Consider the following 19301-nt stretch of genomic DNA (forward strand, 5'->3'; position numbering starts at 1 on the left):
AACATTATTTCACTATTAGTCCCATTTAGTCATCACATAGATATGTCCTATGTGTTGATCCAGTACGTGTCGTAACACACACACACAGACATCCATGGGTCAAATGATGTGTTGACTGAGAATTAGCCCATGGATGCTTTACATAGGACTGCTGGTCCTTGGGCTAAACCCTTCTATTGTGTGGTCAACTGCACTCATAAAAAAGGTATGTGAGCAGAATGTTAAATACATGGATATCAGAAAATTGTATGTTTTCTAGTTCTATAAAGAAATGAACACTGGACTGACCAAGAGTAGATCACGAAGCCCGAAGTGTTTCAATTGGCCTTTGAGTTTCTTCAGCTCATGGGTGTAGACTTAACCAGAATGAAAAAGTGAATTTATACATTGCTGGCTTTATGTAAAGAACTAGAAAACTATATATACATTTTAATTTTTTTTTCAGTTTGTTTATTGCTATTATACCACCCTTCTATTCTACATTAATAGATAGTTTTTTTACGTCCCCCACCAAAAAAAAAAAAAAAACGTTTTACACGGCATCACATTGAACAGCTCTCATCCGTGACTTTATAGATTATCAGATATTCATAGAATGAGTAAGGACATCAACTTAAGATAGTAATGAACATAAAAAGACACATAAGTTGCCCAAACGGTGCCATTTCTCATTAAAATGGTAAGAAAGGTGCATATTGTATTTTTCTTTATACAATCTTTTTATTGACAATGGAGTATAGAAGAAAATACATATACGAAATCACGTTGGTGTTTTTCTCCCTTCCGCTCCAGCTTTGCATGCACCCTTGTAGTCACTTATTAATTATTAAATCTCAATTTTCCTTTGAAGGAAATTCAGCAAATAAGATGGGCTGGTATTTCAGGAAAATTCTGTTTGCTACATTTATATTAGGAAGGCTAGGGCTTCAGGCCACTGTGCCTCAAGATGCCATTTAATAGGCCTTTGAACATTCATTAGAGCCTTCTCTGGCAGTGTTCACCGAATAACAGGAATAAGTCTTGTGGGAGCACCTTCTGCATTTTTCATGGGAATTGCTGTGACATTTGTCACATAATAAAAGCTATATGTGGAGCGTATTGGGATTCTGCTCACGTGACTTAAAAGACGCCAAACTGCAAGTCTCTCTGGGGAGCGAGGCCTTTGTCAGGAGAAAAATTAGATGTCAACAAGGTGAAAAGCTGCATGCTGCATTCCTACATTAAACCTGGCAGCATTATTAGGAGCAAATGAGATGGTATCAGCTTTCTGTGTCTCTGCACCTTCTAAAGTGAAGCCACTACATTATGTCTGCCCTGTTGCTTTGCTTTATGGACCGCGTTCCTCACAGTCCACTTCATGTGTCTTACTGCATCCCTCAAAAGCAGTGATACTTTTCTCACAAGGACGAGGCTACTCATCAAAGGTATATCACTGGGACAGGAGACTACTTCGACAACTTGGTGTCATCCGAATTTGTGCCTTAAAAGGGTAGCTGCTTTTCTAGGGCCATTTTTTAAATTTAATTTAATTTAATTTTTTTATATCTACTACTATATTATTCACAAGATTTCCACAGATGGACTATACACATTATTGACGTAATATTAGTTAGACATTACATTTTGATTTCACTTTTGAGCACAATTTGAAAGTGGGTTTAAAATAATTTTATGGGGGTTTTTTTTGTGAATTTTTTTTTTTGTTTAGTCCCCCCCCCCCCCCCCCTACAAATAGCACCACTTTTGTCCTCCCCATTCACATGAAGTTGCAATATCGGGCACAAAACACACACAGATTTATTAAGACTGCCCAAAAGGGGGAAAAAATGTCTTATTTTCCCATAACAATCAGTCAGAGCTCCTCTTTCATTTCTTAAGCAGCTCGGGTAAAATTAAAGAGGAGCTGTGATTGGTTGCCATAGGCATCAAAGGTACATTTTTCTTTTCTGATCGTTTTGATAAATGAGACACATTTTTCATATCCCAGAAAATCCCAAATACTAAAATTTCCCTTCCAGGTTGTATAATAATGTAATATAATGTAATGTATATGTTTTAAGACAGTAGATAGTAACGAAGATTTATCAAAATTGGTGTAATGGAAAACAGACCCAATCAGATTCCACCTTTCATTTTTCAGAGTTGCTTTGGAAAATGAAAGGTGGGATCTGATTGGTTGCTGGGGGCAACTAAACCAGTTTTCCTTGACACTAATGTTGATAAATCTCCTCCACTAAGTCTGACATCAGTCATATTTAGATTTATTTGCACAACAGTCAAAAAGTTTCTGCTATCTTATTTCCTAGCACTATTACTTTCACGTTATCAACCGTTGCTAACTGTTCGGGAGAGGTTATTTTCGTAAAGCGTCTGCATTGAAATGGCACGTCTTTCAATTCTGTATTTGTCTATATGCTATATGGAAACACATCGGCCTTACGTTGATCTTATTGATGAGAGTTGACGTTGTGCTAACCTGCTTTTTCCCAGCCCATTAATGAGTGTAGTTGTTTGTAGTGATCAGGAATGAAATCGGTGATAATTGTACACTTTCAGGATCAGCCATAACAACGCTCGTCTGACAGTCAATGATGTGACTTTATTATTTGTTCCTGTATTTTATCATTTCTTGCAGGAACTGCGAAATGCACAAAGCGAGCAGCTAATGGGGATCCGACGAGAAGAGGAGATGGAAATGTCTGACGATGACAGCAGTGATATCCCTAGCAAGAAAGCCAGAGTGGAAGAGTCAGGTGAGAAACTCATACAGTATATACATTACTATGGAGTTTTACACCCATGCAATGGACTCTACATAAAGTAATATAAAAAAAATAAAAAGTTTTGCAATAAATTTTCAGAAGCGTACCTACACCTTAAAATATGTTCACCTTGCTCCAGAATAAGTGTAAAATCTTTCCCTCCAAAGGTCTCCTGTTTCATCCAGTCCTGTGACAGTAGGTGTCGGACTTGTCTCAAGAGCTCCAGTCTGTTCTCCCACTTGATTGCATTACCGTGTTCCTAAGCTCTACTTCCTTCTCATACCTGTCAGGCAGTAGGGGTGCACTGTCATTGTCACGCCCCTCCTGTTGCTATTGGTTACAGTGAAACACAAGGAAATTGTAGCTCTTCAGTAATGTCATTGAACAGGAAGGTCCTTGCATCTGGATGTGTCCTTTAACAATATCTGAATAAGGTATAGAACTGGCCAAAAACATAAGATTAATGTCAGCCAAAGCCATCAGCGGGACTGGCCGACAAACCAACCATCTAATGTGTACGGAGGCCTATCGGCACTCCCTCGATGGCAAATGTCAAATGAGTGTTTGAACGTGAAGTCTGTGGCCAGCTTAGGTTAGTGTCACATCTGTGTCAGAGGTTTCGTTACAAGCCAAAAATAATAATTAGTGCAGAATGGTAAAATGGCATGAACCCAATGGAAACCATTGTCAATAGGGCACTGCCAGTGTCTATATTGTAATGATCTGGCATCGTGATCATTTTAGTTTTTTCTTCGTATGACCAAGAAAGGGAATGGGGATGCAGAGGTTAAAGTCGATCTGTCAGCAGATTTGTACCTATGACACTGGCTGACCTGTTACATGTGCACTTGGCATATTTTAACTTCATATTTCTCAGCAATGCGGGCACGTATGAACACGGGACCAACACAGATGCCTTCAGCTGCCAAGCACACATGCAACAGGTCAGCCAGTTTCTTAAGCAGCACTCACAGGCTGGAACTAAAACACTTAAAAATACCAGGTAAATAAAATATTTTCTGTAGACAAACCTAGTACTTTTGTCACAGTTGTGAGTTATGTGATATTTATTGCCCTATAAGATATCCGAAATAATAGTGCCTTTATCCTGCACCAGATCAAAGAACAATACACACCATCATACTTTATAGCTAATGTATTCTAGTTGGGATATAAAGTCGTCAAAGTTAAAAAATAAAAAATTCCTTCACTTAATTTATTTGTCCTTTCGAGGGGTTGATTGAGAGCGTCATTGAGTATCTTACATAGCGCTGATACGTTGCTTGCCCTTGCAAGGCCTTTGTATTTGATTATTTTATGAAAGTTACTATGGTGTGAATATGGCTTTGCAATACCTTCCCAAGTGCATTACCTTCTCACAATGGCTTTGGAGGAACTGTATGCAGTCATCTAATTACTTTTCAAAGTCATAGTGCAGATAATGTGTGATAGGGCAGCCTATATATAATACACTGAGCTCATCTCACACATTACAAAAATGACTCTTGCAATGAGGCAATTGAGAAGAATAGCAGTGAATGTCTCATCGCTCCCATTTCCCTGAGATTGGGAGGTAGCCGGATCCAGTGTTCTAATTCTGCAGCGTCAATGCTATTATATAGATTATATTTGTTATGTTTTTAGACTGATAAGACTTTATGTGGGATCATTACATAGGATGATTGATGTAATCCCTTTTTCTTAACAGGCTTTTAGAATACAGAAGCATTTTTTTATGCAATAAGCGACCAAGTTGCTATGGGAAATGCTATAGCAACCTAACATCTTCCCAGAGCCAGGCAGCCACTTGTGACAGCAGTCTAAATTTACATTTATTTTACTGTCATTTTACCGACGCTCCTAGTATTTCATTTTGACATGCTGTTGAAATATACTTTTTTTTATTTTTGGCTGTCCCAGAGTAAAATTAACAGTGCATTGTAATGGAGAAAATACTGTTGTACTGGAGGCACAATATGCACATTCACAATACGCGTACGAGCAGCATAACCATAGATAGCTGTGACAATTATCAGGATATGTGACAAAAGCTGCACAATTGCAGTGCGACGATGATGCACTCGGGGATTTTTATATATATATTTTGTTACTGCGGTAGGAATAAAATAAAGTTGATCATAAAAAAATGCATTTGCTAACCGATTATATATAAATAGCACAGCAAGTTCTTTCATTTTATATAATGGGATTTGCTGCTGCTGTACATATATCATGGTAATTTAGTATTTTTGTAATATACAATAAAGCGTCTCCAACGATATAAGGTTCTGTTCCAGCAGGGTTCACTTGATTTTTAATGATAAGGATATTCAAGGCTGCAGCTGTATTTTTCTCAATCAAAAATACTGAAACCTTACAGACCCAATTATATGTCTGTCATGGCAGTCCTGGCTCTGTTATGAGCGGAAGCCTTGATTCTAGTGCGAGTTGACCAGACGTCATCTTTTCATTATTATGGCGGCCATAAAATTCTCAGAGCCCTGAAAGGGAAACCTGCCTACTTATGCAAATGGTAGATAATGTATCCTTGCATAAGGCCTCATGCACACGAATGTATTTTGTTTCCGTGTCCACTCCGATTTTTTTGCCGATTGGATGAGAACCCACAGTGTGTTGTCCCCATGGGTCCGCAAAAAAATGGGGACAGCACACCGTGTGCTGTCCGCATTCTTATGTCCATTCCGTAGCCCCTCAAAAATATAGAGGATGTCCTATTCTTGTCCGTTATGCGGACAAAGATAGGCATTATTACAATGGATCTGCAAAAAAATGGCTGTCACATGGACGCCATCCGTATTTTTTGCGGATCAGCATTTTGCAGACCGCAAAATACAGACTGTCGTGTGAATGTAGCCTAAATGTTTCCATCGGAGGAATCCATGGTTAAAGACCGCAGCTGACCCTTGGATTTCTGCCATGGATTTGCAGTGTGTTGTGCTGCAGTTCCACATTTAGTGGGGTTAATCCACATGTGGTGACTCCTCATGGGTTTCCGGGTGGAATCTGCTTTGACAAGGGATATGTCACTTATTGACGTGGAGAAATATTCACACTCATCTGAACACCAACAGATTTCCATTGAAAACACTACAGGGAGTGCAGAATTATTAGGCAAGTTGTATTTTTGAGGATTAATTTTATTATTGAACAACAACCATGTTCTCAATGAACCCAAAAAACTAATTAATATCAAAGCTGAATATTTTTGGAAGTAGTTTTTAGTTTGTTTTTAGTTTTAACTATTTTAGGGGGATATCTGTGTGTGCAGGTGACTATTACTGTGCATAATTATTAGGCAACTTAACAAAAAACTAATATATACCCATTTCAATTATTTATTTTTACCAGTGAAACCAATATAACATCTCAACATTCACAAATATACATTTCTGACATTCAAAAACAAAACAAAAACAAATCAGTGACCAATATAGCCACCTTTCTTTGCAAGGACACTCAAAAGCCTGCCATCCATGGATTCTGTCAGTGTTTTGATCTGTTCACCATCAACATTGCGTGCAGCAGCAACCACAGCCTCCCAGACACTGTTCAGAGAGGTGTACTGTTTTCCCTCCTTGTAAATCTCACATTTGATGATGGACCACAGGTTCTCAATGGGGTTCAGGTCAGGTGAACAAGGAGGCCATGTCATTAGATTTTCTTCTTTTATACCCTTTCTTGCCAGCCACGCTGTGGAGTACTTGGACGCGTGTGATGGAGCATTGTCCTGCATGAAAATCATGTTTTTCTTGAAGGATGCAGACTTCTTCCTGTACCACTGCTTGAAGAAGGTGTCTTCCAGAAACTGGCAGTAGGACTGGGAGTTGAGCTTGACTCAATCCTCAACCCGAAAAGGCCCCACAAGCTCATCTTTGATGATACCAGCCCAAACCAGTACTCCACCTCCACCTTGCTGGCGTCTGAGTCGGACTGGAGCTCTCTGCCCTTTACCAATCCAGCCACGGGCCCATCCATCTGGCCCATCAAGACTCACTCTCATTTCATCAGTCCATAAAACCTTAGAAAAATCAGTCTTGAGATATTTCTTGGCCCAGTCTTGACGTTTCAGCTTGTGTGTCTTGTTCAGTGGTGGTCGTCTTTCAGGCTTTCTTACCTTGGCCATGTCTCTGAGTATTGCACACCTTGTGCTTTTGGGCACTCCAGTGATGTTGCAGCTCTGAAATATGGCCAAACTGGTGGCAAGTGGCATCTTGGCAGCTGCACGCTTGACTTTTCTCAGTTCATGGGCAGTTATTTTGCGCCTTGGTTTTTCCACACGCTTCTTGCAACCCTGTTGACTATTTTGAATGAAACGCTTGATTGTTCGATGATCACGCTTCAGAAGCTTTGCAATTTTAAGAGTGCTGCATCCCTCTGCAAGATATCTCACTATTTTTGACTTTTCTGAGCCTGTCAAGTCCTTCTTTTGACCCATTTTGCCAAAGGAAAGGAAGTTGCCTAATAATTATGCACACCTGATATAGGGTGTTGATGTCATTAGACCACACCCCTTCTCATTACAGAGATGCACATCACCTAATATGCTTAATTGGTAGTAGGCTTTCGAGCCTATACAGCTTGGAGTAAGACAACATGCATAAAGAGGATGATGTGGTCAAAATACTCATTTGCCTAATAATTCTGCACTCCCTGTAGTTTGAGGATCCCAACACACATTTTGGCTTGAATGTGAAAGTTCAGCTATGTGAATGTCCCCTTAATGAAAGTCACCTTATTTTCCTCATCTTCTGGAATCATTTCCAACTAAGAAACAGGTAAAAACTGTTTTAGTAGATGATTTAAAAGGGCTGTGCCGTGTTAGAAACATATTCCAATCCATAGGATAGAGAATCCAGTAGCAAATATTAGGGGTGCACCGAAATGAAAATTCTGGTCCGAAACCGAAAATTCAGGATACCCCTTGACCGAAACCGAAACTGCCTTTTTGCCCAAATACTTTTAAAAGACCCCCCACCCCATAACAGTGCCATCCACAGACCCCCCCACCTCATAACAGTGCCATCCACAGACCCCCACCCACCCCATAACAGTGCCATCCACAGACCCCCCCACCTCATAACAGTGCCATCCACAGACTCCCCCACCTCATAACAGTGCCATCCACAGACCCCCACCCACCCCATAACAGTGCCATCCACAGACCCCCACCCCATAACAGTGCCATCCACAGCCCCCCCCCCCCCCCCCCCATTGTACAATTAATAGAAAATAGCGGGGAGGGACTGGGAGGAGGAGCTGGGGGCCGGTGCGTTCACTGTGCTCCGGCCCCCAGCTCCAGTAGTTATAAAATGTTGTACAATTAATAAGCATTCTATTCATGAGGCCCCCTCTGCAGTATTACATTCAATACAGCCACATCCTACTCACAGGGCTGTGCTGGCCGGCCGGGCAGAGGAGCGGCAGCGTCACAACTGACGTCATGTGCCCGGCCTACTTTCTGAATGAAGGAGGCGGCGCAGGCATGTGACGTCAGTCGTGACGCTGCCGCTCGTCTGCCCGGCCGGGCATTAAGATGACAGCCCTGTGAGTAGGATGTGGCTGTATTGAATGTAATACTGCAGAGGGGGCCTCATGAATAGAATGCTTATTAATTGTACAACATTTTATAACTACTGGAGCTGGGGGCCGGAGCACAGTGAACGCACCGGCCCCCAGCTCCTCCTCCCAGTCCCTCCCCGCTATTTCCGGCCGATATGTAAAAATATCGGCAGAAACAGATTAGGTGCATTCTCGGCCGATATTTTCGGCCGCCGAAATTTCGGTGCACCCCTAGCAAATATTCCAATCCATAGCATCTGATCAGTGGGGTTTCAACCTATAAATGGAGTGGCATGTCACATATGGCAGTGTTCCTCAACTCTAGTCTTCAGGGCCCACTAGCTGGTCCTGAGTGATATAATTAGCGTCAATGCATCAAGTCTTACCACAGGTGTTCATTGTGTGGGATATTCTGAAATCATGACCGGGAGTTGGCCCTGAGGACTGGATTTGAGGAACACTGCTCTATAGGATTATCAGAGATGGCAGATAATGGTGCCCTGCTGTCTTTGGCAGTCCCACAGAGAATGAATGGCATGGTGACAGACATGCACAACCTGCTACTTACTATGGGAGCACGGTACCTCCGTTCTAATAATTGTGGGGTTCCCACCAGTTGAACCCCCACCAATCATATACCTATCCCTTGTTCTGTGAATATTCTTACTTGGCACAAACATGCAGCATTGTCAGAAAATGGATTTGAGCAGTTTTAATGATTTGACAGATAAATATAGGTTCTTGAATTACTCTCATGTGTTATATTTCTTTTCAGGTGGATTCTCTTTAAAGGGATTGTTAGAGTTTGGAAAGCATGTCACCTTTCTTCTAGAAACAGCGCCACATTTATCCAAGGACTGTGTCTGGTATTGCATCCTCTCCCTATTCAAGTAAATTGTGCTGAGTTTTAATACCAGTCAGGAACTAGAGTGGCACTGTCTTTGGAAGAATATACAGACGTTTTTCCAGTATCATAAAACCTATTTAGAGTTTATAATATGTATTAAAGTATTTATAAAAAAAAAACAGACCTAAAAAATTAGAGAATAACCACATAATGGCTGCCCACTGTCTATTGACGGTGAGGATACAGGACCTCAGTCTGCAGTAACGTGCTTTCTGTTCTTCGTACAGTCTTCTGCTTCACAACTGGGTTTAGAGGAGGATCCAGTCCTGGCTGGTAATCCATTGATTGCCACAGCCCATACCCTGCAATCAAGTCCAAAGGTTTCCCAGTGACCTGACTGGAGGAGCAATCTGCAGTCAGCCCTGGGGTCCTATGAAGGACCACAGAGCTGTCAGTTCAGTAAGCCTGCTGTTAGGATACACTAGGGTTGCCTTCACACCTGCCTTTGTCATAGTGACATAGAACATGATGTATTGGCATACAGTATATTAATACATTATAAGTCTGAAATAAAAAGTTATAATAAAATAGTAATCCCATAATGGGATATAATTTATTTTATAAATAATAAAATACCACTTTAGTGTAAAATAAAAAAATTTCACACTAATAAAATGCACATATTATTTATACATAATAACGTAAATAATGTGTCAGGTTATTTAGTGTGATGCAAGTACGGCTTAAAAAAAATAAACAAAAGAATCCCAAAAATCACTTTTTTTTCTATATTTCTAAAGCAAAAATAAATTATTTAAATTAGGGCTCATGCTAAGGCTGTGTTTGATCCGCAGCCGATCCCCATATTTTACAGTTCGGATGCTGAACCCGTTCATTTCAGTGGGGCTGCAAAAGATGTGGCCAGCACACTGTGTGCATCTGCACGTCTGTTCCATGGCCCCAGGTTTTTGTCAGTTTTGCAGACAATAAAAGGACATTTCTATTGAAGTGAAAAAGAAAATGGTAGCATGCACGCAGTGTTTTGCTCATTCGCGATTTGCTAATGGCCGTGTGCATGAGCCCTTACACTGTAGTTATATTTACCCCTGAACTGCCCAAAACAATTTCTTCTGCATAAAACAAGGCCTTATACAGTCGTGTCAATGAAAAAAAATTACTTATGGCTGCTGAGGAATAGATGACGCATAGAGGAAAAAAAACTTTAAAAAAAAACTTGCTGATCAATAACCCCTTCAGGACCCTGCCATTTTTTACCTTAAGGACCAAACCATTTTTAGCAAATCAGACATGTCACTTTATCTGGTGATAACTTTTAAAAAGCTTTTACTTATTCAAGCTATTCTGAGATTGTTTTCTCGTCACATTTTGTATTTCATGACAGTGTTAAATTTGAGTTAAAATATTTAATTTGTATTTATAAAAAAAATACTAAATTGCAAATTTTTCCCAATTTTTGTTAAATTTTCAAAATTTTAATTTCTCTGCTTTTAAGAGATAGTGATACCTCCTAAAATAGTTATTACTTTACATTTCCCATATGTCTACTTCATGTTTGGATCATTTTGTAAATTACATTTTCATATTTTTTTTTGAAACATTAGAAGGCTTAGAAGTTTAGAAGCATATCTAAAGGAAAGAAGGAAAGGAACACCACATGGTTTTTGGAAGGCAGATTTCACTGGGATAATTTTAAGTTGCCATGTCACATGTGAAGACCCTCTAATACACCCCTAAAGTAGAAACTCCAAAAAAAGAACCTATTTTGGAAACTACAGGATAAGGCGGCAGTTTTGTTGGCACTATTTTAGGGTACATATTATTTTTGGTTGCTCTATATTACACTTTTTGTGAGACAAAAATCAGTTGTTTTGGCACAGTTTTTATTTTTTGTTATTTACAATGTTCATCTGACAGGTTAGGTTAGATCATGTGGTATTTTTATAGAGCAGCTTGTTACGGACGCTACGTAACTTTTTTTGGTTGTTTGTTTCAGTTTTACATGATAAAGCATTTTTGAAAAAAACTTTTTTTTGTGTCTCCATATTCTGAAAGATGAGTTTAATTATTTTAGGGTGCATATGACTTTTTGATCGCTTGGTATTGCACTTTTTGCGATGTAAGGTGACAAAAAATGGCTTTTTTGCAATTTTTTTCTTTTTACGTTGTTCACCTGAGGGATTAGGTCATGTGATATTTTTATACAGCAGGTACTTGCGGATGCACCGATACCCAATATGTATGTTTTTTTTTATTTTTACGTTTTACACAATAACTGCATTTTTGAAACAAAAAATCATGTTTTAGTGTCTCCTTAGGGTCCATTCACACGTCCTGTTTTTTTTCATCCTGAAAAACGGTCCGTTTTTTGCGGATCCGTTGTTCCTGAAAATGTTTCCGTATGTCATCCGTATGTCATCCGTTTTTTGCGGATCCGCAAAAAACGGAAACATGTATACATTTCAATAATCAAATAAAGTTGTTTGGATTTCTTTGAAAAAAAATTGGAAAAAAAAAAAAAATTAAAAAAATTTGTTGTGTTTCCAGGAACGGAATCCGCAAAAAACGGATGACATACGGAATGACATCCGAATGTCATCCGTTTTTTGCGGATCCATTGACTTTGTATTGTACCAGGATCCGATTTTTCAGGACAAGAATAGGACATGTTTTATATTTAAACGGACATGCGGAACGGAACAACGGAAACGGACAGCACACATTGTGCTGTCCGATTTTTTCCAGGACCCATTGAAAATGAATGGGTCCAGATCTGGTCCTGATCTGTTCCTGAAAAAACGGAACAGATCAGGAAAGAAAAAACGGACGTGTGAATGGACCCTTACTCTGAGAGCCATAGTTTATTTTATATTTTTGGTGCTATTGTTTTAGGTAGGATATCATTTTTTGCGGGAAAAGATGACGGTTTGATTGGTATGATTTTAGGATGCGTGTGACTTTTTGATTGCTTGGTATTAATCTTTTTGTGATGATAAATGGCTTTCTTTTTCCTTGCATTGGGGATACCACCTCAAGGGGTATTCCCATCTCAGTCAATGGGGCATATCGCTAGGATATGCCCCCATTGTCTGATAGGTGCAGGTCCCTGCTGGGACCCGCACCTACAACGAGACCAGAGCAGGGAGAGCTGTGGCTGGAGGACCGCGGATTTCCAGGGGTCCGTCCACCACCAAGCACTGCTCCCATAGAAGTGAATGGGAGCACACTGGCGGCCCCATAGAAATGAATGGAGGGCGGCTGCGCATGCGCAGTGCGCCCTCCTTTTATTTCCCCGCTCCGTTCTCATTGTAGGTACAGGTCTCAGCATTGGGACCTGCACCTATCAGACAATGGGGGCATATCCTAGCAATATGCCCCCATTGTCCGAGATGGGACAACCCCTTTAAAATCTGTTAGTTATTTCCTCACTATGTGACATTCTGTGACATTAGGTCAGTAAGAGCAGGTTTATAAAAAAAAAAATGCTGAATAAGTGAAGCAGCGATATAAACTTGCCTACCAAATAACATGCTAGTAGTGTAGCCTTAGGCCACTGCAGTGATGTGAAAGAGTGCGTAAAAGTACAAGAGAATTAGCTTTTTGCTGAATGTCCTGTGATTTGTATTGCCCCATTATATTTTGTGCGCCTTCAGGTGCTCTCTGGTGCTAAATTATCTGCAGACCACTGTTCAGAGAGAGGATGAAATTGTTGTTTCCTAGATGGAAATGTTTTCTTGAGGAATACAATTACCCCAGGGATCTGCATCACTCTGACATTCAATAATAGGCTGTAATACTACTGTATGTTCTTGTATCATCTCTTTTATTTCTTATAAAGTCAATGCATTTCCAGATATAGTTGGAATGAGGGATAAGATTCGCTAATAAACCCTGGGGAAAGCTCTATATTACATTTATACAGAAAGTGTTCTGCTTTGTACTTTTTAGCAGATTATATTTTCTTTATGTAGCAAATACAGCATAGATATAACATACTATCTCCTTTATAGTTGCACAAGTCTTCTGGCCTACATTCCAGCTCAGTCAACTGCACTATAAATTCCTTTCTTTTACATCTTGAAAAAGAGAGACCGGGCCTGTTTAGTTTGTGATGATAAATCACTCTGACTATACAACATGATATATTTTTTGAATCCTGAAGTTTATGCCTCTCCCATCTCATTAGTTTCACAATAGATCCGCCACCAATCTAATGTGTATGCCATGTAAAACGTGTACATAGTTGACTTGTAGCCTTGTGTGTGGAGCGTAAAGAAATTCTCTCTGAAGCTCTCCTTGCTAGTAACATAACAGATGCCAGTGTGAGACTGCCAAAACTACTTGGATCATGAACACAGTCTTGGGTCCAAAAGAGTCCACCCAAACTGAAGTCAGCTAAGAGCAATATATCATAAGCCTCTTCTTCTCTTATTCTTTATTTGGGAGCCAGTTGGTACTCATAGCTATATTACATTATCCTGTAATAATCAGCAAATACAAAAAAAAAGTGGAAATATTCCAAGACATTGTGTAGACAGAAACACTCAGTATTATCTTATATAATAATGTCATCATGGTCCTTTAAGTTTTTACTTATTATATTCAGTAACTAAATACTAATTAAGAATTTATCTGTTAATCAAACTTATTCTTGGATTGTTCACTGTCGTTTCACACAATAGGTATATCTTGTGACATATTGGAGAAAAATACCTTGTTCTCTAGTTATCAGCTGTTTTCTTCACCCAGCCCTTCTCGCAAGAGCTTACAATCTATGAGGAAGTAGGGAGTGACACAAAAGATAGTTGCTGATTATATTAGGTAGTTCAGAAATCTCTGTACTGAAAGGAGTGGTGTAGGCTGATTTGCATGTTAGTGCAGGGGTGTCAAACTCAAATTCATCGGGGGCCGCATCAGCAGTTTGGTCACCCTCAAAGGGCCGGTTGTATCTGTAGGACTATGTGTCCACTCTTTATTATCATAAATTATTGTCACTGCATTCAATTATTACTGTTTTTTGTAATAATGTAAGTAATAACTAGCTCTGAAAGCTTGACCTGCAAGCGCTGACTGGGGTCACATAGCATTATACTGATTTATGATGCTATGTAACCCTTACAGTTCTGGAATGTGTTGGATAACACTGACATAATGCTGTCAGTGTTATCCAACACATTCCAGAACTGTAAGGGTTACCGTATTTTTCGCCCTATAAGACCACCTAGGTTTTTGAGGAGGAAAATAAGAAAATAAATATTTTGAACCAAAAGGTGTGCTTTTGGTGGGTTTTGAACTAATTGTGGTCTGTGGATGGCACTGTTATGGGGGATCTGTGGGTGACACTTATGGGGGATCTGTGGGTGACACTTATGGGGGATCTGTGGGTGGCTCTTATGGGGGATCTGTGTATGACAGTTATGGGGGGGATCTGTGGATGACACATATATAGCATCTTATGCTATGTGTCATCCACAGATCCCCTCCATAAGTGTCCCTGTAGTAGTGAATGACCCTCAATACACTGGCTAGGGGCTGGCATCTGCTTTTATAATGACAGCGGGGCCCCTGCAGTGACTATTCTACTACACGGGCCCCGCTCACTGTATTATCGTATCTCTAATAGTTAATGGTTACCGTATGTATATAATCGCATAAGGAGCGCTGTGTATTACCGGTACTTACAACTACAAGCGCTCGCCGAGAGGAGGGAGGAGGTAGGAAGCAGGCCGGGAGGACAGGTGCTGGCAGCGTGAGTCATACGTCATGCGCCCACGCTGCCTGCTTCATTCATAAAGTGGGCGGCGCAGGCGCGTGACGTATGACTCACACTGCCAGCGCCCAGCCTGCCTCCTCCCTCCTCTCGGCAAGCGCTTGTAGTTGTAAGTACCGGTAATACACAGCGCTCCTTATGCGATTTATTATCACTTCCTGCAGGGGCCGTCTGCAGGAAGTGATAATAAAAGGTGAAGGCTGGCGGCGGCTACGCGGGCCACATGACGAGGTCTGGCGGGCCGGATTCGGCCCGCGGGCCTTGTGTTTCACACCGGTGTGCTAGTGCTTTGAAGGTAGGACTGTCAGAAGATCAAGTTCAGGTCTGAAGAGTATTTATTTACGTTTAGGAAGCGTGATGTCATGCGACCAACTCTCTGATCTCCAACTGACACAGGGCAGGTAGTCAGTTAGTTCTTTATTCATTCCTATGAGACTGATAATGAGGCTTCCATAGGAATACTTAGAGAAAGTCTTCCTGTCCACACACAAGATGCTGTGTCAGTTGGAGAGTCTGATTGCTGGTCACATGACACTGAGGAGATGCATAAGGGAGGGGATAACTCACAAATACAGCCACTGGTAAGAAAATTGCATTCATTACAGACTACATCATGTAACTTTCTAACAGGTCAGAGAATAACATTTTTGCTGGAGTTCTTTAAGACACATTTGAAGGTAGGGAAGTTGAGAATTGAACTGATATTCTAGGGCAGAGCATTCCAGAGAGCAGGTGCAGCTTGAGAAAAGTCTTGAAGACTGGAGTGAGAGATACAAATTATGGTGGATGTTAGTCTCTAGATCACTGGCAGAACGGAAAGCACAAGTAGGGTGGTAGATGGAAATGAGGGAGGAGAAGTATGGAGGGGCAGCATTGTGGAGAGCTTTGTGGCTGAGGATGAGAAGCTTGAACTGTATTCTGTGGTGGTTGGGCAACCAGTTAAGTGACTGGCATAGGCAAGTAGCATCACTATAATTGGTGGACAGATAGATGAACCTATCTGCAGCATATAGGACAGACTGAAGAGGGGAGAGTTTAGTGAGAGGAAGACCAATTAGTAATGAACTACACTAGTCAAGACGAGAATGAATCAAGGCAACAAGAGTTTTGGCTATTTCCACCATAAGAAAAGGGTGGATTCTGGATATTTTCTTGAGGTGCAGATGACAAAAGAGTGCAAGTGATTGGATATGGGGAACAAAGAAAAGATCAGAGTCAAACATGACCCCAAGACAGTGGGCTCGCTGCCCAGAAGTTGATAGTACCACAGAACGAAATCAAAATATCAAGTTTAGGTGCGTTAGTAGATGGGGGGAAAAAGAAGTTTCGTTTTTTGAGCGGTTCAGTTTTAGGTACAGAGAGGACATGATGTTAGAGACAGCTGCCGGACAATCACTCTTGTTTTGGAGTAAAGCAGGAGTGATGTCAGAGGATGAAGTGTATAGTTGGGTTTTGTCAGCATAGAGATGGTACTGAAAGCCAAATCTACTGATAGTCTGTCTGATGGGGCTGTGTTGAGAGAGAAGAGTTGGACATAGGACTGAACCCTGAGGAACCCCAACATTAATAGTAAGAGGAAAATAAATAGAGCCAGCCAATGATGCACTAAAGGAGTGACCAGTGAGATAGGAAGAGAACCAGGAGATAGCAGTGCAGCGTTTTGGTGCCCGTCTGACAATGTAAAGCCAAACGGATCCGTCCTGACTTAAAATGTAAGTCAATGGGGACGGATTCGTTTTCACTGACACAATATGGTGCAATTGAAAACGGATCCGTCCCCCATTGACTTTGAATGTAAATCAGGACGGATCCGTTTTGACTTAGACTTTTTTTTTATGAATAATACAAACAGATCCGTTCTGAACGGATACAAGCGTTTGCATTATCGGTGCGGATCCGTCTGTGCAGATACAAGATCGATCCGCACCGATCGCAGGTGTGAAAGTAGCCTTATAAATAAGAGGTTGTGTTTTCAGTTCTAGTGACCTGAAAAGCGTTTTTAAGAATACAGTGGTCCCTCCAAGTTGCAATATTTATTGGTTCCAGGACGACCATTGTATGTTGAAACCATTGTAAGTTGATTAATCGGTTCCAAAGTGCCAAAATGTCATACAAGATGAGATAAAATGAAGATTTAAGAAAAATAAGCAGATTACTAAAACAGATAAAACAAGCCCTTACATATAACAGTCAGGAATAGCTGCTAATTAGCAACTCATACAGCTATTTTACTAGAGAAGTGACCTTGATTGGTTGGATCTGAGACTGAGGCATTGTATGTTGAGTCTAGTTTCAACTTAGGATGGGTCAGAAAAGACCATGGAGGGGTCTGAAATTCACACTGTAGGTGCCTCATTAATGTAACTTAGTAGCACCTGTCTGAGCTCTTTAAAGACCCCTGTCCACCCCACAGTCAGTCAGACGCCAACTACTACCATGGCAAGACCAAAGAGCTCTCAAAAGACACTAGAGAAAACATTGTGGACCTCCACAAGGCTGGAAAGGGCTACAGGGCAATTGCCAAGCAGCTTGGTGAAAATAGATCAACTGTTGGAGCAATTGTTAGAAAATGGAAGAGGCTAAAGACGACTGTCAGTCTCCCTCGGACTGGGGCTCCATGCAAGATCTCACCTCGTGGGGTATCACTAATGATAAGAAAGGTGAGGTATCAGCCCAGAACTACAAGGGATGAGCTGGTCAATGACATGAAGAGAGCTGGGACCACAGTTTCAAAGGTCACTGTCTTTAGAACACTGCACAGTCATTGGTTTTCAAATCATGCATTGCACGGAAGGTTCCCCTGCTCAAGTCATCACATGTCCAGGCCCGGCTGTAATTTGCCAATGACCATCCGGATGATCCAGAGGAGGCATGGGAGAAAGTCATTTGGTCAGATGAGACCAAAGTAGAACTTTTTGGTCTAAACATCACTCGTCGTGTTTGGAGGGAAAAGAATGATCAGTTGCATCCTAAGAACACCATCCCTACTTGTGAAGCATGGGGGTGGTAACATCATGCTTTGGGGGGTTCTTTTCTGCGAAGGGGACAGGACTACTGCACTGTATTAAGGAGAGGATGAATGGGGTCATTTATTATGAAATTTTGAGCAACAACCTCCTTCCCTCAGTCAGAGCATTGAAGATGGGTCGTGGCTGGGTCTTCTAACATGACAACAACCCGAAGCACACAGCCAGGATAACCAAGGAGTGGCTCCGTAAGAAGCATATCAAGGTTCTGGAGTGGTCTACCCAGTCTCCAGACCTAAATCCAATGGAACATCTTCGGAGGGAGCTGAAACTCTGTGTTGCTCAGCGACAGCCCCGAAACCTGACAGATCTAGAGGAGATCTGTGTGGAGGAGTGGGCCAAAATCCCTGTTGCAGTGTGTGCAAACCTGGTCAAGAACTACAGGAAACATTTGACCTCTAATTGCAAACAAAGGCTTCTGTATAGGGATGAGCGAACTCGAACTGTATAGTTCGGGTTCGTACCGAATTTTGGGGTGTCCGTGACACGGACCCGAACCCGGACATTTTCGTAAAAGTCCGGGTTCGGGTTCGGTGTTCGTCGCTTTCTTGGCGCTTTTGTGACGCTTTCTTGGCGCTTTTTGAAAGGCTGCAAAGCAGCCAATCAACAAGCGTCATACTACTTGCCCCAAGAGGCCATCACAGCCATGCCTACTATTGGCATGGCTGTGATTGGCCAGAGCACCATGTGACCCAGCCTCTATTTAAGCTGGAGTCACATAGCGCCGCCCGTCACTCTGCTCTGATTAGCGTAGGGAGAGGTTGCGGCTGCGACAGTAGGGCGAGATTAGGCAGATTAACTCCTCCAAAGGACTTGATTAACTGATCGATCTGCAGCTGTGGATCATTGAGCTGCTGATCCTCAATTGCTCACTGTTTTTAGGCTGCCCAGACCGTTTGTCAGTCACATTTTTCTGGGGTGATCGGCGGCCATTTTGTGTCTTGTGGTGCGCCAGCACAAGCTGCGACCAAGTGCATTTAACCCTCAATGGTGTGGTTGTTTTTTGGCTAAAGCCTACATCAGGGTGAAGCTGTCACACCAAGTGCATTTAACCAGCAATAGTCTGTTCATTTTTTGGCCATATACAAAATCAGGGGCAAGCTGCGCCTGTCACCAAGTGCATTTAACCCTCAATGGTGTGGTTGTTTTTTGGCTAAAGCCTACATCAGGGTGAAGCTGTCACACCAAGTGCATTTAACCAGCAATAGTCTGTTCATTTTTTGGCCATATACAAAATCAGGGGCAAGCTGCGCCTGTCACCAAGTGCATTTAACCCTCAATGGTGTGGTTGTTTTTTG

At 41.4% G+C, this 19301-nt stretch overlaps 1 protein-coding gene across 6 annotated transcripts in view; it reads left to right on the plus strand.

Moving 5' to 3' along the window:
* ENOX1 (ecto-NOX disulfide-thiol exchanger 1) overlaps nt 1–19301 on the plus strand; it is a 593767-nt gene that overhangs the window by 485630 nt on the left and 88836 nt on the right. For all 6 annotated transcript variants that reach the window (XM_044283882.1, XM_044283888.1, XM_044283885.1 and 3 more), the window contains one exon: nt 2636–2753. In XM_044283882.1, coding sequence (XP_044139817.1) covers nt 2636–2753 — 118 coding nt within the window. The remainder of the gene's footprint in view (nt 1–2635; nt 2754–19301) is intronic.

The sequence above is a fragment of the Bufo gargarizans genome, chromosome 3, assembly GCF_014858855.1.
Source record: "Bufo gargarizans isolate SCDJY-AF-19 chromosome 3, ASM1485885v1, whole genome shotgun sequence".
Taxonomy (NCBI): Eukaryota; Metazoa; Chordata; class Amphibia; order Anura; family Bufonidae; genus Bufo; species Bufo gargarizans.